Source organism: Hirundo rustica, chromosome 6, assembly GCF_015227805.2.
Source record: "Hirundo rustica isolate bHirRus1 chromosome 6, bHirRus1.pri.v3, whole genome shotgun sequence".
NCBI lineage: Eukaryota > Metazoa > Chordata > Aves > Passeriformes > Hirundinidae > Hirundo > Hirundo rustica.
This window is the reverse complement of record NC_053455.1, coordinates 38236000-38261150: the sequence shown is the minus strand read 5'-3', so window position 1 is coordinate 38261150 and position 25151 is coordinate 38236000. Positions and strand designations below refer to the sequence as shown.

The 25151-nt window shown below is 40.9% G+C and overlaps 1 protein-coding gene and 1 long non-coding RNA gene across 2 annotated transcripts; one reads left to right on the top strand and one right to left on the bottom strand.

Annotated features, from left to right (window-relative positions):
- The first annotated feature begins 1929 nt into the window (after positions 1–1929).
- LOC120753976 (uncharacterized) lies at positions 1930–17245 on the top strand. Its single transcript, XR_005701304.2, has 4 exons — positions 1930–2012; positions 6718–6753; positions 7317–7537; positions 8294–17245. It is a non-coding gene; the product is annotated as an uncharacterized LOC120753976 (long non-coding RNA).
- Positions 17246–20124: 2879 nt separating this feature from the next.
- Positions 20125–25064, bottom strand: OIP5 (Opa interacting protein 5). Its single transcript, XM_040067022.2, has 5 exons — positions 24620–25064; positions 24425–24491; positions 23333–23455; positions 22723–22804; positions 20125–21407 (listed from the first exon to the last, which is right to left on the bottom strand). Exons 1-5 carry the CDS (start codon positions 24957–24959, stop codon positions 21240–21242), a joined length of 780 nt encoding a protein of 259 aa, XP_039922956.1. The 5' UTR covers positions 24960–25064; the 3' UTR covers positions 20125–21239.
- Positions 25065–25151: the final 87 nt, after the last annotated feature.

Below are 25151 nucleotides of genomic sequence, written 5' to 3'. Positions count from 1 at the left end.
GAACAACCAACCTTCCTACAATAAAAGGAAGATTCTCAGCTATCTGCCATTAGCAGAATAAAACACATGTAAATAACTATCTTACTCAATATTCTGAAAACTATATAGATAACATATTTTTTAAAGGTGCCGAACAGTAAGAGGAGTTTTAGAGACCTGAGATCTTAAATTTGTTAAATTTAAAATTGTTCAAAACAAAGCTGTACAGATACAAGAAGATTTCCACAAAAGTGGTATTTTTAGCATACCTTAGAGAAGTATTTTGTCTTGAGAATAGGTCATCTTGAAGGTGAAAGTGTTGTCAGCTCGGAGGCAGAGCTACTTATTATTTCATCTTTGTATAAGGGATAGTGTGAAAAATGCTAATCACTTGTTTCCAAATTTTAAAAGTTTAATAGTAATAAAAATTGTTATAAAAATAGAATTAGAGTAATAAAATATTGAACAATTAGGGTTAGGACAATATGAGACAATAAAAACAAAGTTACAGATGTCTGGGTGCCTTCCTGAGCAAAAAGCTCTGAAGAAGGACCCTGGTTAACAGAGGATTATCTCTTAAAAGCAATAGCCTGTTGAATATTCATACATTTCATACATGATACATAAATTCCATTCAAACAAAGAATTCTTTCTGGTTAGTGTCACTTTTTTTCCCCTAATCTCTGTGGTGTTTTTTTGGGTCTGAGCAAGGCAGGAAAAGTCGGTCTCTTCTGATAAGGAAGTCATAAATTCTTTTTCTCTGAAAGATTTACGTTTTCCTGTGGTTGGTATATAAAAACTACATTTTAACTACAAAACTACATTTACCATACTATCAAAATATTAATACAACATTTCTAATCAATACAACATAATACATATCATAAATATCTTGCGTAGAGCCATATAATATGCATTTTTCGCAGATAGGATTTTTAAATTCTTGTGAACCATTCTTCAGTCTGAGGGATAGTCTATTTTCAAACCTGCAGCCATGAGTTTGTGTTGAGACTGGCTGGAGGCTTGACTGCAGAAATATGTGGTTGCAACTGGTTACCAGAGTATTGTGAAGACTGCAGAAGGCAGAACTAGGTTTGATATCTAACCAGTACTGAAACCTATAGGCCCCTTAGCTTGGCAACAACTCTGGGGGAAAAAAAAAAAATCCAAACACAGGATTTGACTCATGAAGAGCGGGAATAAAAATTATGTTAGTTTTTGTAACTTTACAATGGGACATAAAAACCGGAAACTGCAGCTTTGGTTGTAAAGAGAATGTGGGTATATATTGACGTTAGCAAAAGCGTTTCATTCCAGTCTGGTCTAAAAAGTGGCGCGGCAGAAGAGCGTTGTATTAAATGTTTTAACACACGTGTTAGGATTTCGAGTGAAATCTTGTAGTAATCTGAGATGAATCACGGTGAGACGGGGGTGTTTCTCAAGAGTTTTCTGAATGGGTACGTACTCCTCTTCACACTCTTAAATGCATCCACCCGTCAGATTGAAGCGCAAAATTACCGCTGCTAAAAAAAAATAGAAACTATTTTTGCGGATGACTGAAGACAGAACGACTGAAGGCCGCCTTTCGTGGCAATGCGATGCTCGGTGAGCTCGGCAGGTGCCGTAGGGCCGCCAGCCCGGGACCCGTTCCCTCCCCGACCGGGCGGTGCGGGGCGGCAGTTCCAGCCCGGCGGCCCTTGCGGAGCGGCCCCTTTAAATCCCCGTGGAGGTCACCGGAGGACTCGCCCCGGGCCAGTCCCGCTCGCGCTGCCCGAGCCAATCCCTTCCCTGCGCCCTCCCCGGGGCCAATCAGGGAGAGTCGCCCTGTAATGGACTGCGCCGCCGGCCAATCACCGCCAAAACCGGAGGGCTGATGCACGGGCACGGTACCCAATAGGCTCGCCGCCGAGTGGGCGGGCCCGGGCGCGGAGAGCCCCCGCCGGGAGGCCGGGGGAAGGAGGGGAAGATGGCGGAGTGAGGGGCGGAGGAGGCGGAGGGGCCGGACCGGGCCCCGCGGCCTCGGCCGCGCTCAGGTGAGTGCGGCGGGAGCAGCTGCCGCGTCCAGCCCGGAGACTGGTGCCGGATCCCCGACTGAGCTGGGACCGGGCGCCCGCGCACTCGCCTCCCCGTCCCGCCCGGTGGTTGGGCTGGGCCCGGGCTCGGGCTCGGGCTCGTTCCCGCGGCGCCGGGCCGGAGCAGTGGGAGCGGCTGGCTGCCCTCGCCGCGCCGGCCCCGAGCGAGGAGCGGGCCGGTGTCCCTGTGGGGACGGACCGGAGCCGGGCCAGTCCGACCCTCCGCCGCCCTGAAAAGTCCGAGCAACTTCGGCGCTGGGGACGAGGGCGTCCTGCAGCTCCGGCGCCTGGCTACAGCAGATGGCCGAGCGGATGAGGCTGTTCCGTGCACGGCGGTACCCCGCAGCCGGCTGGGGACGGCGACGTGGGGAAGGGAGACCAAAATGTATCATCTGAAATGAGGCTTCGCATGTCTGGCTACAGGCACGGCGCTGAATACAGCTACGCTGCTGTTACCGTTCTTATTCATGCGATCTGCGGGCTGGATGAATTCTGCTAATTTGAATGGTTATATCCTTTTATGATGTCTATAGTGCTGACACGGGAATGCGCAAAGGGGATGGCTTCCTAGTTGTTTGACAAAACCAGAAGGTAGAAAAATCTACCTTTCAAAACAAGTTCTATGGGAAGTGGGCCGATTATAGTGGAGTTTGGTTTAGCCTTATAAATTCATGTGATCGTTGATAGTAAGGTAAAAAGAATTTAACACACCATGAAACGTGTAACTATTGCTAAACCCGCTGTCTCTTCTTTTCAAGTTAATACCATGCAGGCCAGGTGTGCCCTGAATTCTTCAAAATTGTCCATGGTATTTTGTGCTAGAGATTGGTACTTAGTTTAAATTTGAAGGAAAAAAAAAAAAAGAAGTAGGGGGAAATCAACACTTCTTAGTGAAAGCAAAAGAATTATTGTCACTAGCATGAGATTCCTTGTGTTCTATATTTGATAACAGTTCTTAAAACCTCGAGTTCGTCATTGAATTGTGACTGCATTTTCAGTCTGTATGTCAGGTAAAAGAAAAAAGTTAGAAAAAAAGAAGAAAGAAAGAAACCACAAAGAAGGAGTGGTTAAATAGTGGTAGAAGCCCAGCTTTTCATTTTGTGGAGACATGGTGTGTTAGCACCCATCACCTAATAATGAAGTTGCTTTTTGTAACCAGTGAAATAACTCAAAAGAAATATAAGTATGTCTGTTATAATTAGTACTGAAAGCAGTAGCTACTTAGGAGAAAAATTTCCTAAGGAACATTTTTCTTATTTTTGTGTAGTAGCAGTTTAGGAGCAACATAACATTAAGATATGGTATGCTGCTACTGATGAATATTCCTACTTAAACATTCTGTGTATGAACTTTTAAAATATGCCAGGGGATTTGTCTTTGGCATAGTACATACAAAGATAATTCTCTTTTATATTATCATTAGAAGAATAGTAAGCAATCAGCTTGCTTTTGTGTGAAGTTGTACACTACTTTAGCAGTCAGAAATTCATGTGGATTAATATTTATTCTTAATTGTTTTCAATGCACAAGAGCTGTGAGAAGTAGTATCTTAAAAAATAATATCAGAATTTCCTGTTGCTCTGGTATATGTCAAAAAAGTATGCATTGCTTTACAATCTTGCCCACAGTGCTGTGAGTCTGCAGTGTGAAAATCTGCATGAACAGGCTGTGTATCTCATGGTGGTCACCTCTTATTCAGGGGTGTCAAAAGTCATGGGCTATAAAGTCCTGACCAAGTTCATGAAGCGTCTGGAGTATCACTTGAACACCTCCCACATTCATTCTTAAAAACTAAAATGGGATCAGCGTTTGAAACCAGTCCTGGCATGCCAGAGTGTATGTGAGGGCAAGATGTAAAACCTGCACAGTCTTCAGGGTATTAAAAAAAACGAAGAGGATTTTTCTAAACTAGAATGTGGGAGAAGGGTTGTGTCTTTGCCTGAACAGTATTCCTAGGAGACATTCCTACAGTGTGTCTTAAAGCAGTCTTCCTTGTTTTCTCTGCTGTGGTAGGAAGTACAGTTACAATATTGTACCAACAATGAAGTAGATGTGCATTGGAAACCTGGTAAAAGAGGAAAAGGGTTTTATTTAAAAATGTAGAGTGAAACAAAAAATTAAGGTGGAGAGTGTGTGGTGCCTGAGATTTTTCTACAGCAGCCAAGCACCGTAGCAGCATGCTAGGGATCCAGCAGTCAGGCATTCTGTGTTGACAAGGGGACCTGAGCTGACAGGTCCTTAGTGTCTCCTGGCTTCTTCCAAGGCTGGCAACCATTCTGGGCTTCAGATGTACTCCTTTGGAGGGGACGTTGGCCTGTGTCTCTACATTGTCCTGACTGTAGTTATCGGTGTCGTCTCCAGATCTGGGTGTCTTCTGCAGTGGCGGGGCCATGTGACCTGCTAACCTGGGTGCTGCTGACATAAGCCCCTTAGTGCCCAGTTCCTGCTCAGGGTTATGTTTGGTGCCTCCACGCTCAGGCACTCCCATTCCTTCTCGTCACACCAGTCTTAAACTTTCTTTTACAAGTTCTCACCTTTGCCTAGTAGCTTGGATTTAGGTGCAGATTCAAAGTTGCCTAGAAAGCGAGAAGAGCATGAAGGCAGCTAATTGTTTTGCAGGACTGTAAGCTGCTTTCCATTGTATTTGTGTTTATAATTTAAGCATTTGTCATTGTCCTCTTTCCAGGTCAAATTTGGCAGTCTTTAAGCTGTAGGAAAAACCTTAGTGGACTTGTGATGTGTAAGGGCTAATTTTGCTTTCCCTATCTCCATGGGTCTCCACTATACTTCCAATTTTTTGTGTTTTGGTCTTTTTATATAAACCTGTTTCCAGATCTTTCCTTCTTCACTTCCTCATACTTCTCAGGCTCTAGGCAAGAGAAGAGGAGTCATCTTCTGAGTCCTTTTAGTTCTCATCTGGAACATTTGTGTCCATGTAAGAGGCAAAGATAGTATTTTGGAAAACCAGATCTGATGGATCTCAGTTTTTCAGTGGTACCTTAAAACAGCATGAGGGATGGAGTGAAAGTTGGTTGTATAGCTGTATACTGTCATAGCAGTATAGTCTCCAATTCCAGTGTGTTGATTATGTCAAAACTCTGACTTTTGGGCGGGGGGTGGAGGATTTCCCTACCGATGGATTGGTAGTACAGTATGTTAATATATATGAGAAAACAAATACAACAGTTTTGCTGGTAAAATTATTTATGAGCTATTTCTTCATCTCTTTATGTCTTTGGAATTCCTGAAGCTAGCAAACTTCTTGGATACAGGCGCCTAACTGAATATGAGATTTAAAGTTCATGGAAACTAATCTTTAGTTAATGGTAGAGCAAAAAAAAATAATGAATGGGCAACAGGTGAAGATTTAATGAAAATAATACTTGCTGAATTTTTAACGAAGAAGGAGTCACGTAGGCAGTGTTGAGCTTTCACTGTTATTTATTGCTCCACATCAGTTGATTATATGTTCAGGAAGGTATGAAACAAGAACAATAGCTTGGTTTTTTTTCTTTGTAATGTCCACTGGTTTTTATCTGAAGTGTTGATAGTGTCACCATCAGTGACACCGTCTCAGTGCCTGCTCATTTTCAATAACCTTGATGTTCATCCAGTTGCATTTGCAAATTCTGTTGGACTCCTGTGAACTCTGTGCTCACATAATTGATGAAAGTCAGCTAGAGAGTGTATCAAGCAGAGTAGTTAAAAACTGGGGCATTCAAAGTCAGTGAACTTGTTAAAAGAAGTAGGTTAAAGCTAACTGGATTTCAGTGTTAGATGAACTATTTCTTTGCTTGAGTTGCATTAAATGTCACCAGCTGCTTTCTTTTTTTAATAAGACTTACTTTAGTTTAATTCAAAGTCTTAGTGAAAGAAGACCCAGCTTTCCAAAGACTGGATTGGTTTCTATTATGTGGTTTCTATTATGACAAGGCAATTTGGGATTATTACCAATCCTGGTAACTGTTCCTTTTCAAGTTCTTCACAATTCTTTTCTGAAGCATTTGCAGTTGGTTCCCTAGTGTCTCACTCTCATAAAGTGCTTGGCTGGTTCTTCAGAGAAAATTTGAGTAGGAAGGGTCAGAACTGACAACATGGAAACGGAGTAACTATCCTGAAATAGGGATTGTCTGGTGATTAGGGATTTTCTGAAGTTCCAGGTGCGTGGTGCTTGTAGAAGTTCTGTGTTGTGCAGGAGTGTGGAAGCTAATAATACTTTGCTGAGGAATTTTGAATAATTTAGGTTCTGTGTGATGAGATGGTTCTGCTTATAGCAATCCATTATTCTTCCAGTTAGGTTGTCAGCTCAGCATCCTCACTACAGTTGTTTGTTATTAACAAGAAAGAGTTTTGCGCCTTACTGGAGCCTGAATATGTGTCCATCTCAGTTCCCATGAAACTGAAATGTGTGCCTGCTCTTATTTAAAGTTTGTGTGTCCTGGCTCTTCCATGCTTGGGTCCAATTCTCTTGATTTAAACTAAAGGAGGGGTTATATCTGATAATTTGAAAAATAACATCAGCATGTTTTATGTAGGAAGTCTAAAAATGTTACCTGGTTCATGGAAGGTACAGCTAATCCTTTTTGTCTTGTGCAGGTAGTCATGTATGATCTGAGTTGCTTCGTAGATGCAAATTTAATTTTGTTTATTCATCTCTCTTTCTAAGCTCATTGAAGAGGATGTGGAATGATCAAAAACAATGGTGAGTACAATTGTAAGGTTATTTAGGTACTAAATATAAGGTACTAAACTTGTCAAGCTTGTTGGCTGATTTAGTTCCCTTCTCCCTGACCAAAGAAATATGTCAATGAGATTTTAATTTTTTGTAGTGTGCTTTCAGAGAACTGGAATGTTGCCACAGTGCCAGCTTTCAGCTTGGGCTTCACCTTAAAGAAACATTGATTTGACTATTATATATTCTAACAAGAATAAATGCTTTGAAAGTTATAAGATCCCTGTCCTGTGATGTCATTTCTTCTGTTAAGACAAATTGTGTCATTGTATTAACTTGGAATAGTTGTCTTAAAAGTGTTACTTGTTAAATGATAGGATTGAAAGAATGATAACTAACTAAATGTAAATTATCAAATAGGGGGAAAAGATACATTCAAAATTTCTAAGATTACAGTAAACTTTTGTAGTTTTGATTTTTTTCCCCAGTGCATGAAATAAATATATTCTGGTAGTTAAGGTGTGCAGCAAAGGGCTATATTATGTTTTTAGCTCTGTCACAAACCTTTGGCATGTTTTATTGCAACTCTCCAGGTCTGTTTTTCCACATCTTCATAAGAATGGGACTTTCCCAACAGTCTGAGTGTCGATCCGGTCAACCCAATGATCAGCTGAAATATCTGAGTGACTCGAGAGATGTCGCTAGTGATATGTACTATATTTCCATTTTCATGGTCTGCTCACTGCTTCTAACATAGGAGCTGGAAATTGGCACTGGAAGACTGTTTCTGGACTTGATCAACAGAGTGGCTAAGGTAATTAAAATAAGAAATACAGACAGGGAAAAGAGAGGAAGAGGGTTTTTTTTGCAACTCTTATTTTAGCGCAAGAGAATGGTGATAAACACTTCTGACAATAGCTATGCAGGAGTGCACCCATATTAGCTTCCAACTTAATGCAAAAATATCATGTCTTAACAGCTGCTGTGGCTAGGTAATACCAGCTGAGTATCACTGATGGAAGGCCAGGAGATTGCAAAAAGATGAATTACTGATATTTGTCTGTGCTGTGGATAAGCGGGGAGAAATAAGTAAAAGTGAGAACCTAATGTATGTGATCTGTCATAAGTGCTGTTTTCCTCTCCATCACTGCCAGTTTTGTGATTGGTTGGGTGTTAGTTTATGACATCTCTTTGGACTGTGACCTGCTAGAGCAGAGCACGTACACTCTCTGCCGTGTGCACTCTGCTGCTAGCTCGTCGTTGTCATGCTCTGTCTTGGAGACACGGCTGAAGCCCCACAGCTAATTAACAGCGCTATATTTTTAGCTGCATGTCTTCTGAGTAAGTGTATAGTTCAGCATTTCTGAAGTCTTTCCTTAGCCAGCTTATGGACATCTATAGTTAGATATAAAATCTTACAGACCAAGGGATTATTACAGTTTGTGAAACCAGGTAATTTTATCCATTAGTCAGGCTTTTAAAGTAGTGAACTGGTGGGCATTTTAATGTTGAATGTATTTTATTCTAATTCCTAAATTACCTTCTCTGTTTTTTTGATTTGGAATTCCAGATCCTCTCCTGACATTTAGGAAGGTGGTCCTCTTACTTGCTCAAAGGCTGTAAAATGTGGATATTTCTCTTCTAGCAAGCAAAACCCGTCCTTCATTTCCATGGAGCTGAACGAACAAAGATCTCTCCGGTTCTGTTTGAATCATCTCACCAAACATTTGATTCACCAGATGACTTCTCCCACAGAAGTAGCCCACTGTTTTATCAAAACTCAAAAGCAGAGTAACAGAAATCAGCATTTATTTTCCTGAAAAAATGTCTTCTGTGCCAGCTCTTCATTCAGTTTTCTGCATTCTATTTTAAAATGAAAAATACTTGGTAGGCAGTTGCAAGTGGAAGCTGGTGTTTTTCACTGATATTTCCTTCTTAATATTAGGAGGATTAAGTACTTTGCCGTGTCAAATTGGAATTCCTAGCAGATAAAGTGTCTGCATGCATTGCTGTGTCAGACTGACCTGATACGTATGAAAAGTTGCAGCAGGAAAACCAGAACATTTTCTGTTCTGAAATGAAGAAGAAACTTACCAAACAACTAGGGGCATCTCATACAGGTATTTTTTAGTCCAGGTCCCAGGCTTGACTTTGTAGATAGGTGTCAACTCACTTAAGCAGCTAATGCACAAGAACAAATAGAGAATCACCTTGTCTATACCGTGTATCCCAGTCTGTGATCAAAATGTATATTTGCATGTGTGAACCTATGTAAGTGCAGGATATGAAGAGCTTTCACCTGAAGAAGAAATTACTCTGCATAATTTCATTTTTAGCAAAGAAAAAGGAAGCTTTGAAGGCCACTGGGGTAACAGAATAATGACTAGGTTTGCATTAAATCGTTCTCTTCCTCAGGCTTTTAATGAATCCTTAGCATCAAAAGGAACAAGATCATTCTACAATAAAAGAGATGGGCGGAACATCTTTCTTTAATATAGAAATTAACTTCTCATGGGATGGAAGAGACCAGAGTTGTAAAGTTGCAGTTCATCCACCTGGCTTCCTCGACACAATTTCAGCTTTTCCTGCTGCTGATGGAATCTTGCTTTTTGATTCTTTCATGACTGAGAACTGAGAGGACCTGCATGTTTCCATCTAGGTAGAAATAGGCCCGAGGGAATGGAATGTTAGCCACGTGAGAGGGGTGAGTTGAGAGCAGAAATAAGTAGTACAGTCCTTTTTCTGGCTCTTCTTATTCCCTCCCAAACTAAGGCACAGTCTGGTTGTTCTTATGTTTACACGACATTCTTTGTCTCCATAATTCACGATTATATAGGATGTTTTCTGTCATTCTGAGATGAGAGCATATATTGTTTATGTGCTCCCTGCTGTGGATTATCTATAACAAGTAAGATTTTTGACAAAAAACTACCAGAACTGGGATATGTATTATATTCCACCTCAAATCTGAAACTCTTCTTAGTGCACCTTATTCCAAGCTTGTGATTTAGGAAATGTGACTTGCTAGCTTAAAATACGGGAGATACTAAGTGGTTGGGGAGGTGTTCTAGATTTCTTGGTTTTTTCTGTTTTTCCTTTTAGAAAACTGCTGGAGAGAGCCAGACAGCCTGAAAATGGCTGAAAATTGCAAACAATTGAAATCCTTCTCAAATCTTTGTGATAGATTGCCAGGGCAGCATTCTAGTATCAAAAATGTGGTGACATTTTATGGGACCAAGTTCCATAGCACGTTGAGGACAAGAGTTGATGTTGATCCTAATCCTCCAAGTAATGTCTGTGTTTAGACTTGTTTTGTAACAAAAGGATTTAATGACACCTTTACCCATTTTCTGTTTCCATGAAGCAAAGAGCAGACACATAAACTTAAGAGTGGTGGGCTGGATGCTGCATATCAAAGTAACACCAACTTTAATGAGCGGAGAGGTGCTCTAAAATGTGTGTGTAACATTGCGGTGAGCTGTGTGCTAAGAGCTAACATTGAGCTTGATGAGGCAACTGCCAGCTTGGCCTGACTTAAGATTTCTTTGCTGAATATGGTCTGAACTTTCTGGCATTGGAGGCAACTAGAAAAGCACAGTTCCTTTTAGAGCCTCCTTACGTTGAAGTCAATAGGATTTAGTTGAGATGTCTGTAGAAGCAGGATCCATCTCTAAGCGATGGAAAATACTGTCAATATCATAGGATTACAGTGATTGGGAAGTATGTGGTATAAGAAATGTCTGATTTTAGATCTGGGAATTTTCTTTTCTTCCTTCTGCCCATACTTACCCCTCTGATGTTAGAGATAGCAGTCGTTTCTTGCATAGCTTGATGACAAAATACTTGGGGGACAGGAAGGTATTTTTGTTTTTTGTGGACATGTACAAAAATTGCCAATTTGTCTGACTAAAGAGCTGATAATCTAAGCTCCTTAACCTCAATATTTTGTAACCCAGCATTGTAAAAAAAGGTAGAATTACTGATTTTTTTTTTTTCTTGACTCATGTTCATGACAGTGTAGCAGCATTAGTTTTCAAGTTTAATTTTAGAATGTCGGGATTTTATTAGGTTAAGGATCTGTGACTTTCACAGAAATAACCCTCCAGTAGTGCATGCCCAGAAGATCCCCATTGTTGTACCTTCCTGGCCAGCACCTTTAAAGAGCTGCTGTGTTTGGAAATGCTGCTTCATCTGACTCACTTTTTCTTGCTCTGCTTTTTCTTTGTGTTGGTTGGAAATCTTCCCATGTGAAAGATTACAAAAACAAGGGGCATGTGCAATAGCTCATATATATATATATATACATATATATATTTTAATACTTGTGGACAAAATGATGTTACAAGTTGTTTGAAAACAACAAAATCACCAATGTCTTCCATTTTGAGATGTGTATAGTTCCATAAGCATTAGTGCTTTGTAGCAAACTGTAGTGCCATGTTAGGATCAGTGCATGAGCCTAGTAGATTTTTACAATTTCCGAGTGACAAATTTATTAGTAAACAGTAATGATAATGTAATTAACACTAGAAAGGATACAATAGAAATGTCACAAACATGGTCTAAACATGCAGTATCCTCCCTTTGACAATGGCAATGCTATCCTTAGAAATGGAACTCATTCACTTAATGGGCTTCATGGAATCGTAGTTGACTTTTTGATATTTGTCTGTCTGTCCAACTGCAGTAGTAAGCTAAGAGTATGCAAGCATCCATAATTCTCATCTCTATCAGTGTGATTCTTTGCTTTCTAATCTTCATTGGTGTTTTCCTCCATTTTCAATTTTTTTGAACCATTTATTACCCATCCTATGATATATTCAGAAAAGTATGAATGTGCTAAGGAGTTTGTGTGCATTCTGTACACATCTCTTACCTTCAGATCATTTACAAAGTCTATTAAGTAATCTTTTATTTGTTTCAGATCTGACTATATGATTATTATAGCTAGCAAAACATTATCTTCATTGTGTAATAAGTTAATAGTTGCAAAATGTGATGTGCTAATTATGCGTGGAAGACTTTTATCCATTATTGCAGGAATGGGGAACCTTTTTTGGCTGAAGTCCTGTTGAATCTTAAAATAACTTTAGTGGATCCTGCATTTACATACATCTTATTAAGAGAGAATACAATAAGGTCAAAGGCTGTTGGAAAACTATGTTGCAGGCTGTCTCTGTGCAGCAGGCTGTCTCTAGCCAATGGATCAGAGATTCCCCACCCCTGTATTATTGAGAGTTCAATATCTTGTATTTTAGGTAACTTCCAGTTTTGCTTTCCAGCTCTAAGCTCAGTTTTAATGATTTCTGTCTCCCTCTGTTTTTTTCAGAAGAGAAGTTTAGACAGGGGAAGTGAAATTGATTTAGCACTCAGTGGGCAGCTTGGACTGGTCAAATAGGAGACTGGTATGATTCTCGAGATGTGCATTGCTCTGTGGATGGCATCCTCTGATTTCCTAGGAATTAGTCTTTTATTTGATGCCAGTGCTGCTCTTCACGCATTTCTCTCTTTCAGCTTAGAGAGGATACTGCATCTTTTTTTCCTGAGATCTGCCTGTAAATGGCCAGTAGGGGGAGGGAGGGAATGGGTAGCTTGGTTTTGTAATTTTGGTACGATATATCTTTAAAGTAATTAATCAAGAAGCATGTACTTCTGTGCAATGACAGTAATCCAGGCAGAGTTAATGTATGTAGCAGGGAAAAAAAACACAAAGAACAACCCATCAAAACCAACCAAACAACCCTCTGCATCTAATAAATTTCTGAGAAAATTGGGACACGTGGGCCATTTACAGCAGAGCTCTGGGGGACCTGTGCTAAGAGTCAGGTTCAATTCTAAATGGACGTAGCTGTACCATTGAATAAAGTAGTTTAGTGCTTGGGAGAATCAGTTGAAAAATACCTCTGAAACTGGAATGCAAAATAGCACAGTATGTAGGGGGAAGAATCCCTGATGCAAACAAAGCCATAAGATGATTTAATAAGAAAATAGAACTTTAGTAGCAATAACCGTTTTGCATGTGATAGTAAATAACTTGCATTAGCAAGACTGTACAGTAGAGTAAGTGGGTAATAACCAAATAAGTTTGTGGCGCTCTGTGCTGCGGGGAGTTGTGTGAAGAGTCTTCCTGAGAAGAAGGGTGAATTCTTCTTATGTTCCTCATTGGAGGGAATTTGGCACTTGAATACTAAGTTAATGAACTTGATATATATATTAAAAAAAGAAAAATAAGCTTTGCCACATGTCTGAAGCACTGTCAGTGAGTGCTGGGGGAAGGGCAGACAGTTCTCTTTGAAACGATAGCTGAAGTTTCCCGTAATTTTTTTCTTCTTTTGTAGTCTAGCACTTGCTCTGTTTCTCTGAGAAACGAAACTTTTCCAAATACTGTACTGTGATGAGAGCCTGATTCTAAAGTTAGAAGCTTTTGTGGTGGGGAAGTACTTTCTATTTTCTTTGTTTATAAAGACCAATCTGAGATAGTCTTTAAGTTAAAAAAAAAAAAAAAAAATTAAAACATTAGAAAGCACTTGACACGCAAAACATTTGTATATGCCAAGCACGACTGTAGAATTCTAAAGATGTTATAGCAGAAAATAATTTCAGCTTTGCTAAATACTGTTTCAGACCAAAATTGATTTCTGTTGATGACTGAAGTTTTGCGGAGGAAAGTGCTGTGAAGCCTCTGGTAACACAAAGGGTTATTGATCCACACCTGTAGATCTGCAGCAAACAAATTATTTGCTATCAAAGGGTTGCATAAAAGAGCCACAGGAGTTCTAAACTGTTTGTAGTTGACACTTTTCAGTGTAGATACCTTGTCTATAGACACAGTATGGCCCAAGAGATAGTAATGTATTCTGAACAGAATTACTTGATCAGAGGTTAAGATCAATCTGGCTGCATTTCTTCTGGAAAGCTGACTCTGACTTCCAGCTTAATGGAAGCTTCTTGTGTTTTTAAAGCATGGGGGTGAAGCACTTTGGCTCTTCATAAATTGATAATGGAACTGTGAGGGCTGTGAGCATTTTTACAGTATAAAGTAACGGGATAAGCATTAGAATGTCTAAATTAAGTGTTGGTTAATATGTAATATGCTTATGAAAAGCTAATTGGTCTGAAAGAGTGTAATCAGCTTAAATTCCAAGTATTGAATTTTTGATAGGATTGGAAGCTGGCCATAGGGGACTTTCATTTGATTGCTCTCTGAGTGCATTAGAGAAATTATGAATCTACCGTGGTCTGTGGTCAGCAAGTACATTTACATAATAATGAAATTATGATGAAAACAAAGTCACGTTCATGCTTCAGAAGTACAAACTTGGTGGCTGAACAGAATTCTTCAGGGGTATATCCACTCAGAAAAGGGGGGAGGAAATAAAGACTGATGTAGCCAGGCAAACTATCTACATATACTTCCCAGTTCAGGCTTTTAATAATGATCTGAATTCTGTGGGCTGCTAGACTAGGAATTACTATTCACAGCAACAAAAGGAATCCCTTTGCCTTTCAGCTCTTGTACTGTGGCATGACTTTTGCTTCAAACCTCTTTGATTTAACAGCTTCTAAGCCTAAGCGGAAGTGTTAGGTGCTACCATACTTGGGTGTGGTATATAAAAGGTAAAATGACCAGTATGGACATGCCTCCTTGAGCAGTACTAAACCCAGATGTTACAAATATGTTCTGTTTGTATATCCTGTAGTGCTGCTGCAGAAAGTCTAGCCAGTACTTATGTTGGGAATTGTACCTTCTGAAACTGAGGGTAATTGTCAAATTTAGGAGAAAAAAGAAAGTCTTGCAAAGACTTCTTGATAGTAAGTGAGGAGAAATTGTACTGAGCTTGAGGATACTGACACTTTACACGAGGATTACACTGTCAAGAGCTGGCAGTCTGGTTTTTGGGGGGCAGAAAAGGAAAACAGTATTGAGGATAAAATAACTTTTGATGTATAATGAATCTTAGAAATTACTGCTTCTTGCATCCTTAGGAAACTGACTGGTCTTCCTCCAAAACGAATAATCCTGCTCGCTGGTCAGGTACAGAGCTGCAGAATGACAGTTCAAGTTAGATTCCACTGGATTTCTTTCACAGAACGACCCAGCATTTTGCCCCTGTAGCACTTTGACTGGCACACAAAAGCCAACAATCAAACCAGGATGTCTTGTTCAACAGTGCAGAACACTAACCATGGATTCTGATGTCTGTTCCCTTTCAGTCTCTACACTTCCTCCTGTGTTTTAGAGAAAGTGTCAGTGTTCATGATGTCAGCAGAGTGTGTTTCTGTCTCTGAGCCTTTGTACTGGGTTATAATACAGACAGATTCCCAAGACTTTACTCCAGCTAAAGTTAAAAGATAGAAGGTAACTTTCTGTTCAGTGTGTCCTATGTAAATCCTGTCTGCTTCTCTCCACTTCCCCTCCAAATGAGTGTGTTTGCAGGTCAAATAAAAGGCAGGTAGTTTGTAATGCCTTAGGCATGAAGAACTGCATGGAGAAACTGAAGGAAAGCAGCACAGGCCCACAAACCAGATCTTAGAGCTAGTATTCTAATTATGCATGATTCAAAATGTCTAGTGTAATGTAGTTATTACCAGTAAATTGAGATATGCATTTATACATAATGAAGCAATAGGAATTAATATACCAATAGCTTGAACTTCCTGCTTTGATTCTCAAATTTCGGGGTGTTTTTTTTTTTTTTTTTTTGTTTTAGAGAATGTGCTGCCTCTGTAGAGAAGAGGCAGAATGTATAGATAGGGACAGAAGCATGGCACCAAAACTGTAAATCAGGAACCAGGATCAGCAGAACTCGCCTTTATAACCTCTTGTCTGGTTCATATCACTGTCCTGAGCATGTAAAAAGCAGGGCATGAACTAAGCATGTTTAGAGGCGAGATGAGGTTTCTCACCTGCTGCAGCTGTAGCAAGGAAAAGGGTGCAGAGTTTCTTACACGGTGCATGGGGAGCGACTGGTGGGAAAGAAAAAAAACCAAACCCCCCAAAAAATCACCCCCAAACCCAAGCCAACAAACAAGTAACGCAAACCACAGACTCAAATTGAGTGTAGTATTTGCCAGACAGTAGGTAATAAGCTTGAATGTGAGAGAAATTATTTGGAGAAGACTGAAATTAATAAGCACAGTACATATTTTTCAGGTGTTGAATAGCTTTTTAATAGACAGTATTTTCAGGTCACTAGCCACATAGGCAGCTGTACTGAAGCATACTGGTACCAGCCAGCAATAAAGGCATCCGCAGGAATGAACCTGAAAATACTGATAATCTTGTATATTTTTTAAGTTCTTTAAAGAGATTTTTAAAAACAGAAAATGAGATTTGTTTACTGAAGGTCTATCTTCTGCAACAGAGGTTGCAATTGTCTTTTTTCTTTATTTCCATTACTGATTAAAAGGGAATTTGGGTGCCATCTTTCTGTAAACTCTAGTGTGTTCTCTGTAATTCAAGTCTCTTAGTGGATAATGCAGTCAATTTCTGCTGGCAGTTTGAAAATAAGAGAATGTGGGGCATAGCCTACATCACTAATACTTTTCCAAGTTTAAACTTGTAATTAAACATGTTAAATACTGGCTTGTTACTGCAGAATTCCATACTTGTAGCTTAGCTTAATTTTGTAAGTGGGCTTAACTTGTGCAGAAGACTTCTCCATGTACAGAGGCCCAGTCCTCTCTCTTAAGTAGAAAGAAGTGTCTTGGAGGAAGAAAAGGTGTGTCAAGTTAATTCTTGTTCGTATTTCATAGCCAACCATTCATAAAGCACTGTGTTTTGGGTTTAGAATGGGAATTGTGGTTTTACCCATGAATGCTCTTTTTAGGTATGTAAGGATTGCCAAATGAAGATAGGGATATTCTAAGAGAAGATAACTATTCCATGGTATCACAAGTTAGACTGAATCAAAGTCTTTGAGCCAACTTCTTCAAGAAACAAGAAAATTTCCAAGACAAATTTAGCCCAGTGATTAACCATGGTCATTTTTACTTCTTTAGAACACTATGCATGGTTTTAAAGTCTGTTAATTTTTTTTTTTTTTTTGTAATGAGTAAGCCATTGTATCCTTTGTTATTTCCCTTCAGTATAACCTGGGGGATAAGCTACTTCAGGATGTCAGTGATGTTATTTTCCTTTTGAAAAATATAACAGCAAAGGAGAAGTATTAGGTATAAAATTCCTAAAAATTACCTTAACACTTAATAGGCTAAAGAATACTTATACTGAACTTCTGATAGCATTCTTGCATGGATTAGTAGAGGAAATTATTGGTGTGACTATGAACTATGTACTCCCATTGCACACGTTTTACATGGTAACAGTGAAAGAATGTCTCCCTGCAAATTCTGATTTTTTTCAAAAGGCAGCTTGCTTTTATATCTATGCATCTTTGAGGATTTCAAGATAAGATTTTATTCTTTTGACACTGTAAAGAGGAACTGTTTAAAAATGAACCTGGAAACTCTGCACCTGTATACAAAATTTTTTAGCAATAAAGCAGCACAGGCTGAGAATGCACTAAAACTGGATGTGTCATCTGTTCAGAAGATGTATTACCCAAATTACTGTACATTCCACTCCACTTCTGAGGTGTACTTGCTGTAGCTTTGTCAAAACTTAACAGCTCAAGCTGAATTCATATATGCTGGATATCTCCTTTGGGGCCAGCTGTCCCAGCAGACTTCAGGCACAAGAGCTTCTGACTTAGCAGCTAAACAAAAACTGTTATTCCACTCATTCTAAAATGCATAACTTATCAGTTAAGAGCTTCAAGGGTCGTTTAAGAGGGTAGCAAAACCCCTCAGTTTCTTGTATTGATTGCCCAAAAGTAACAAGGTCCCTCAGAAGACAGTTTTATGTATTGTTTATTGTTTTGGTGACTGCAATTCTGAAAAATTTCTTCTGTGATTCGCAGAGGTCCTCCCAGTTTCAAGGATTACAGGGATGCAGTTTAAAAATTAGCCAGCTGTTCTTCAGCACATACTTACTATTTATTTAAATTCATGCTAAGTAATGTGATTTGAAGAATCAACTTTAATGCTTCATAACAAATGAGGACCCAAGCAAGATAATGTTTTTCTTTCTGCAAAATTAATCAAAGGAAAAGAAGTAGGCCTAGGACTCACATAACATTGGCAATGATTTCCACAACATGAATTTCTGAATTTCAGCTTTTATTTAAGAAGTTCCTTCTTCACAACTTCACATATAATACAAAAATGTAACTGACAGCTTTCTTTTTCTTTTAGGGATCAACACTAATAAAGCAAAACAATTTAGCGTTATTCATAGTACCGACATAAAATGTCAAGAAACTGTCTCAATGCAGAAACTGGAATGAAAAGGCAAAAGCAAATAGTCCCATTATCAGTCATATTTCTTAGACTCATTCAATAACAGAAGCACTGAGGAAGTACTACAAAGGTGGTATTAGAATTTGTGAGAATCCCTCCTCTCCTTGCAGAACGACTGTTGATACTCTGTGGTTTTGCTTACCACAACGAACTGAGACCATACAGAACTCCCAAACAGAAAGCAGCATTAGTAGTAGCCTAAGTACCAGCTGCTCACCTAAAACCTCTGAGGTGCCTTACAGTGAGTTTTGTCCCCTCTGCTCCAAGCCCATTATGACTCATTTTACAAATAAAACAAAATACAGAACTGGCAGCAGCAGCAACGAGGTCTGCAACCTGCTGGACATATATATGTAAGGAGAAGGCAATTTGCATCACTGGGATTAAGCTGATAAACAGAATCCTCTCTAGACTACTACAGACAACTACTAAACTTTCCATAAAGTTCATTGTCCCTTTAGGGAAAAACATTATCCCTTTAGGCAGCAAAAGGGAGAGAAAAAGGTCCCTCAGTCTTCCTACAAACAAGAATCGGGGGTATTCTGTCCCAGTAACAAAGGGTAAGAAGTGCTTTCTTTTCTGTAATATTATTTTCTAAATGTTTGGAAATAAGCAGAAGCAGTTTTCAACAGAGAGAAATGCCAATGAGCCATGAGAAGGTATTTTTTATGAAACATCTTAACTAGCCAATTGAAGGCAACAGTGTGTTAGGTTTGTTCGAAACCAGGCAGAAACACGAAATTATGTAGCGGTTTCACATTTACTTGTTTCTGTTTGCCAAATTTAGTGTAGCGGTCTTTCCTTTCTCCCTCTGTCTGTGAGATAGGATTAGGGGAAGCAAAGCAGGCCCAAGCTTAAAGATAAAAAAATAGTTTTATTAACACACACCAAAAAGAGAAATTAAGACTAAGATGAAACTTTTAAAACACTTTTCCTTCCCCTTACAAACCGTTAACTTTCCCACAAACAATGCAAAGAGGCAAAACTTAGAACTCTAGGTCAGTATAAATAGTCTATAAAATAGTCTTTCATTCAGTCTTTTGAGAGAGAGAAGTCTCTCCTGATTTGTTCTGGTAACTTTCCACAGGAGACATAATCTGCTTGTGGTTTCCACTTCTCACAAAAGCAGCCCGCTTGTGGACCTCCCATATCACGAAGCCTTTCCCGTGACTGCATGGGGGCCATGGACTCACACATATCGGGGTGTCACCTTTTAGGGATGTACAACTTCAAAGGCAACGAATCCTTCATCTTAAGGAGCAGAGATATTTTCTCACCTCTTCACACGTGCAGAGGGCTGCTTCTCATTCCTCTGTTCAAACATCTCATGGGATCACCAGATCAGTTTCTAATTCAATATTTACTCAATAAATCACAAATACCATTGCTCAAAAATCCACAAATCTAAATAATCACCTCCCCAATTCATATTTGTCCACAATTTAAAGGAATACTCTAGCATATTCACATTACAGTCTGTTACCACAACTCATAGATTTTCCCACCTAGGACCAAGGCAACTTGCAATCTCTTCCACTTAAGGGGTCACTCTCCCTTTACTGACTTTGATATCTTCATATTGTCCCTTTACATATCTCCAGTCTGGACTTTCCTCTCTCTCTGAGAAGGATTAGAGTTTAAAAAAAGTCTCAGTCTGTGCCAGGAAAGAGTTAATATTCCTGCCCGGGCCTGCAGACGTTTACCCTATCCCTGCCGGGCAGCAGCCTCTAGGATTTTCAGAAGCCGCGGGAATGGGGAAGAGAGCTCAGGCTGAAAGATCTCGGAGCGGCCTGCCTGGCGGATGCGTCCTGCCCCACCCCTCGGTCTCATCCAGGGTGGCCCAGCTCAGAGCTGCTATCAGAGGCTGCAGCTCCCCTCCCTGCTGCCACCTGCCACCGGGCCTGGCCATGGCTTGGCCCCCTCCACCGCGGGCACGCGGCCAGCGCTGCCGAGCTGCAGCCTCCGCTCTCCCCCGCCGGCAGCCGGGGGAAAGGGGCTCAGCCGGGGGAAAGGGGGCTCAGCCGGGGGAAAAAGGGGGGGGACCTCAGCCGGAGGGAAAAGGGGGGGGACCTCAGCCGGCCCGGGCCGCTCCCCGTGCTGGCAGCGGCTCCCGGAGGCCTGGCCCGGCCCGGCCCAGTCGCCCAAGGGCAGCAGGGCCTGAGCCGGACCCTCCTCTGCTACCCACGATGTTAACTTGGGACCGGCCTAGAAGGAAGAGAGCCTTCCCGGGCTGATTTTATTCTTGCGTGACCCAGAGGTGTGTCCCTATATTTAATTGGCCAATCCGGCCATCCGTCTTGAAAAAACAGTCACTAATTGGTTTTTACCATCCATGCTAAACCAACAGGCAAATCATAACTTCAGGAAAGCAGTGCTTCCACAATTGCGCAGAAGACTGTTGATGTTCCAGAAAGAAATGCTCAGATCTGTTCGAGGCAGTTGCTCTCAGGCTTAGCTGGCAGAATTTGACTCAGTCCTGGTTCTGGGGCTGCACTGCAGCAGACTTCGCAGGCACGTGGGTTGTCTTTTACCTGAAATCCAAAATTTTGTGCCTCCATGGTGCCATCTAGACTCATACACTAGGAACACTGCAGCATCTGTGATGTGCTTGTCTGCTGCTTTGCAGGCAACACACACAAGCAAATCTCAAAACTATTCAGGAGTCCATTTAGCAGTGGCTCACATATCAGCTAATGAGCCACTTCACCAAAAACTAGCTGCCACTAAAACCAAAGCTGCCATTAACGCTATGTCTGTATTAAAAGTAGGACAAGAGCTTTAGATCTCTAAGAATGCTCAGTTTGTAATGGTGGCTCTTGAATTATCATCACCTTGTTAAGTATGTTTTGCATAGCTCCAGAAACCTGACTTCACTATTTCAAAGGATGGTTTTCCCCATGTAGTCATTAGGAAAACCAAAGCCACAGTTAATATAGCCTCAGAGAATGACATGCTGCATGGGTGAGCTATTCATTCTCCAAGCACAACTTCAAGATGTCAGATTTTCAGGTGTTCCCCTGAGATGCATTTCATCATCTTTACACACACAGACAAAGTGACAGATCAACACTCAGACCTGGTCTGGTACATTATTTCTTTGTAATGGCCAAACTCAGCAGAGATGCAAAAACAACTCCAGCAGTTCTTGAAAATGGATATTAGTTGGCATTAACTCTTGCATATTCTAGGTATGCAGGTAATAGTAGGTCATGTGGATATGTTGAAGAGTTTTGCCATTCTGTTACATAATTATTTTGTTCCAGTTTCTCCAGCTTCCTTATCACTAATTCTAAGTGATCATTGAAGTCCACAACCCTTTTTTTCACCTAGGAAAAAAGAGAAATGAAGAGTGTCAAAATTAGCAAAAAAAGTCCTTAACGCTTGATCTTTGAATGACCTGCACCCCACTTTACGTGGCTAAAGAGCAACTTACTTTCAAGATGGGAAAGGAGAAATGATTCTTTGATTCTACGAAATTACAGAGGGCTTGATCTCTATGTTGCCTGTTTAGTACTGATAAAACCAGCACCCAGATCAGAGGGCTGCACTGCAAACTGGAGATGGATGAATGTGTGCCAGTATCAGCCCTTCCAGGGACATAACAGAAATAACTACTTAAGGAGATGGAGCTGCTGCAGTTTTACTATGATGAATCTGATCTTTCCTACTTAAGTTTTCATACAAAGTTTTCTTTGACAGTATGTGGACAAACTTTTTCATCATTAGCTTAGGAGTACATGTGGACATCATGTATCAAAAACCAAAGGACAAATGCTTGAGCTTGTTCTAGACAACAGACAAACTCTCTACAGTCACATAATTCGTGTTTGCAATGAAGTGCTATCATATTTTTACTTCAATTCATGTATTTTTAGTAAATCATGTCTTGACTTCAGAAGTTTTACCTGGATAAGATTTTTGCATCTTAGCCTCACATGACCTGTAAAAACAATCTGATCCTACAGAAACTGGAAGATGACTTGGAAAAGAACAAATCTTACGAAATGTCAATGGCCCATTACAAGAGAAACTAAAATCTAAACTCAAGCCCCCCGCACCAAAAAGTAAGGAACAAATAATCACATAAATACTGAATATACTAGCTGTCTCCTACACACAATAACTTTATTTGAGCTAAGGCACAGGCAATTAACTAACATAACTAGTCAGGTTACAGATAAGAATGTCCAGTTTGAAGACCGGAGGGAGGTCCTAGAGTTGTCTCTGAAACTACAAATACTGCCATGCTGTTTCGAACTTACACAGACGTAAAAATGTAACTCTTTAAAAATCCCTTTCAAATCAAAAAATTCTATTTTAAAATTCTTCAACAATGACAACACAAGTCATAATACTTAGGCAAGTCTGTATAAATTATTTTTGGTTTTTTTTTTCTTTGCAAGGTATAGAGATAAAAGGGTAACAAACTTTTACCAAAATTTAGCCAGAACGGGGTATGTTCTGCAGTTTAGAGGTCTTAGAAAATGTTCCACCTCTCAGGCATTATCAGTTATTATCATATAAGGCAGCATTTTCTCAACCTTAGGCACTTTAAAACCCCCAATTGTATCAATGTTTTCGAATTAATGTCCAAAATTATTAGCATTTTAAAAGTATTTTCCATTATTGTGGAAATCTTACTTTTTCTATGTGTTCCTTTAAGGTTACAGCTGGAAAATTGACCTTAGAAGCTTCTATAACCATTTGGTTTTTTAAGAGGTAACTGGAAAACAAAAGGGTGAAGGGAAAAAAAATCACAAGAAAATTGGTTAAAAAACCTATAGTTGCATTATTTAGATGGATGATTTAAGATTATTTTAAAGTAGATACAAGGTTGTTGCCAAAAGTAATAATTATGAAAATATTCAAAACATGACAATGGTTTTATTTTGGAATCAAGATCCTCTCATCAGCAGCCGTAAGTAATTTACAATTTCTATAGCCAAGTCCTCAACTTATCATGGAACCACTTTGATACCTTATGTTAGATAAATGAATCTGGAACTGAAGAGATTTCAGTATTGCACACAACTAAATTTGAAGACTTAATTTACACGAGGACACTCAGGAGATGCAAGGCAAATCAAAGGGATTCACATCAACACTGATGAATTTAGACATCAAGGATATTAAAATCCCACACCAATGTGCCCAGACGAAAGTCCAACCGCTTTTGTTAGCTGTAGGCTGGTTGTACAATAACTTACAACTACCTGTGAAGTCACTGACCATAAGAATATAGTGTACTCACCACATGATGCTGTCCTTGAAGAAACAGAACAAGCCTCGGAGATATGCCAGGTCACTGCCAGAAGAATAAAGAATGAAGCCCAAGGCCAAGCCACATGACCGGCAGTATAATAAATAATAAGCACTAAAATGGAGAAAGGGGAAAGTGTTCTTAAACAGAAGCTTTTGAAACCACGGATGCTGCATTTTGTTAGAGGGCATCAAACCTTCAATTCTACTGGGGCAAAATCCAAGGCATAATAATGCCTTCTCCTCAAAAAAAACCCATATGTACAAAAATAACCTGACCATAAAAAATTTGGTATGTTGTGAAAGAAGTAACCTCTCTAATAAGTGAAGTTGCTGTTAAGGAAGAAAATGCACACCTTATTATTGCAGAGTGGTTTAGACTATTCTATTTAAACATTATTTAAATTATAAAACAATGCATGTGCCACATGAAAGTTCTTCCTAATAAAACAGATTATTGCCCCATGCAGAGAGGGGGCAAGGAAAAAAGTAAAAAAAAAGAGTAAGTCCTATATTGAAAAAGTTTCCAGTCCTGATAGTTTGTAAAACAGCCTTTAAACAAGCTACTGGTTCTGCAAGCCCCTAGATGACATTTTACATTCTGCCCAATAGACTAAGTTACCAAAGTTTGCTAACTTTAGGTTCATGAATAGGGCAGCACAAGTTTCTTATTTTCAGTTTTAAGAACAACCAACCAACCAACCAAAAGCCACCCCTCCCCCAAAAAAACAAACCAAGCAAAAACCCACCAAAACAAACAAAACCCAGAGATGTTTTAAGTAAGAGACCTTTTAGGGGAGGGAAGAAAGACACCTACAAATTAAGCTGTCTTCTACTGCATTGCTCGAATGTTTCTCTCCACCTACGGCGGTAAGAGCGGCAAAACTTTTGATTTCAAGTGAAAACAACGTACCTACAAAAACTTTCTCCATCCGAAGTGTGAAACAGGTACAGAAGTCACTTGGGAGTTTGCCAAGCCCCTCAGAACCCCCCGCGCACAAGCCAGAGGAGCTCCCGGCCTTATCGGAGCCCGGCTTTCCCCGCACGATTTACCGCCCCACGCAGGAATACGGGAGCTACGCACCATCCCAGGAGGTCTCCCTCGAGGCCGACCAACAGCGAGTTCTCCCAGATCACATCGCTGGTGACTTCTAAGGAGAAAGAGAGAGAGACGCGCTGCAGCCGAGAGTCCCCGGACCAATCCCAGCCCGGCCGCCGCCGAGGCCCGCACGGGGCAGCGGCGCGTCCTCAGCGCCCGCCGGCCCGATGAGGCACTGACTGAAGCAGATGAGGACGCTGAGCCCCGGCGGCTCCTGCCCGCACAGCTGCAGCGAGTCCCCCAGCACCGTCCAGCAGCCGCGGCAGTGGAACACGGCGCACTCTTCCGGCAGCGGACCCTGCCGCCGCGGCGGCGACGCTGGCACCGCGGCCGGCGGCACGGAAGACAACCACGACAACGACGACGGCGACGACGGAGAGGACGGCGGCGACGGCGGAGGCAGGGGCGCCGACAGCGACATCGAGGCAGTAGCGGCGGGGGCAGAGGCCCGCTCCACCACGATTGTCCCGGTGGGCTGCCCGCCCTGGAACAGCTGTCGCAGCTGCCGCCGAAACGCCATGTCCTCCCGCCGAGGGCTCGGGGTCGGGCCCCGCCCCCCGAACCTCGGGATTGGAGCGCGGTTCGCAGGTCTGCGTTACCATTGGCCACTTGGCGCGTCGATTCTCGCCGCCCGCGGCTATTGGATAGCGGGCCGCTCCGCGCGCGCCTTTCTCTACCGGGAACGCTTCATCGCGCTTGAAAATAAGCGCGG

Coding starts and splice junctions, on each gene's coding strand:
- OIP5 (XM_040067022.2), bottom strand. CDS start 24,959: ATGGCGTTTCGGCGGCAGCTGCGACAGCTGTTCCAGGGCGGGCAGCCC. Junction 22,805..23,332: donor TTCAAGGACAGCATCATGTG/GTGAGTACACTA, acceptor TTTGTTTTCCAG/TTACCTCTTAAAAAACCAAA. Junction 21,408..22,722: donor TAAAGGAACACATAGAAAAA/GTAAGATTTCCA, acceptor CTTTTTTCCTAG/GTGAAAAAAAGGGTTGTGGA.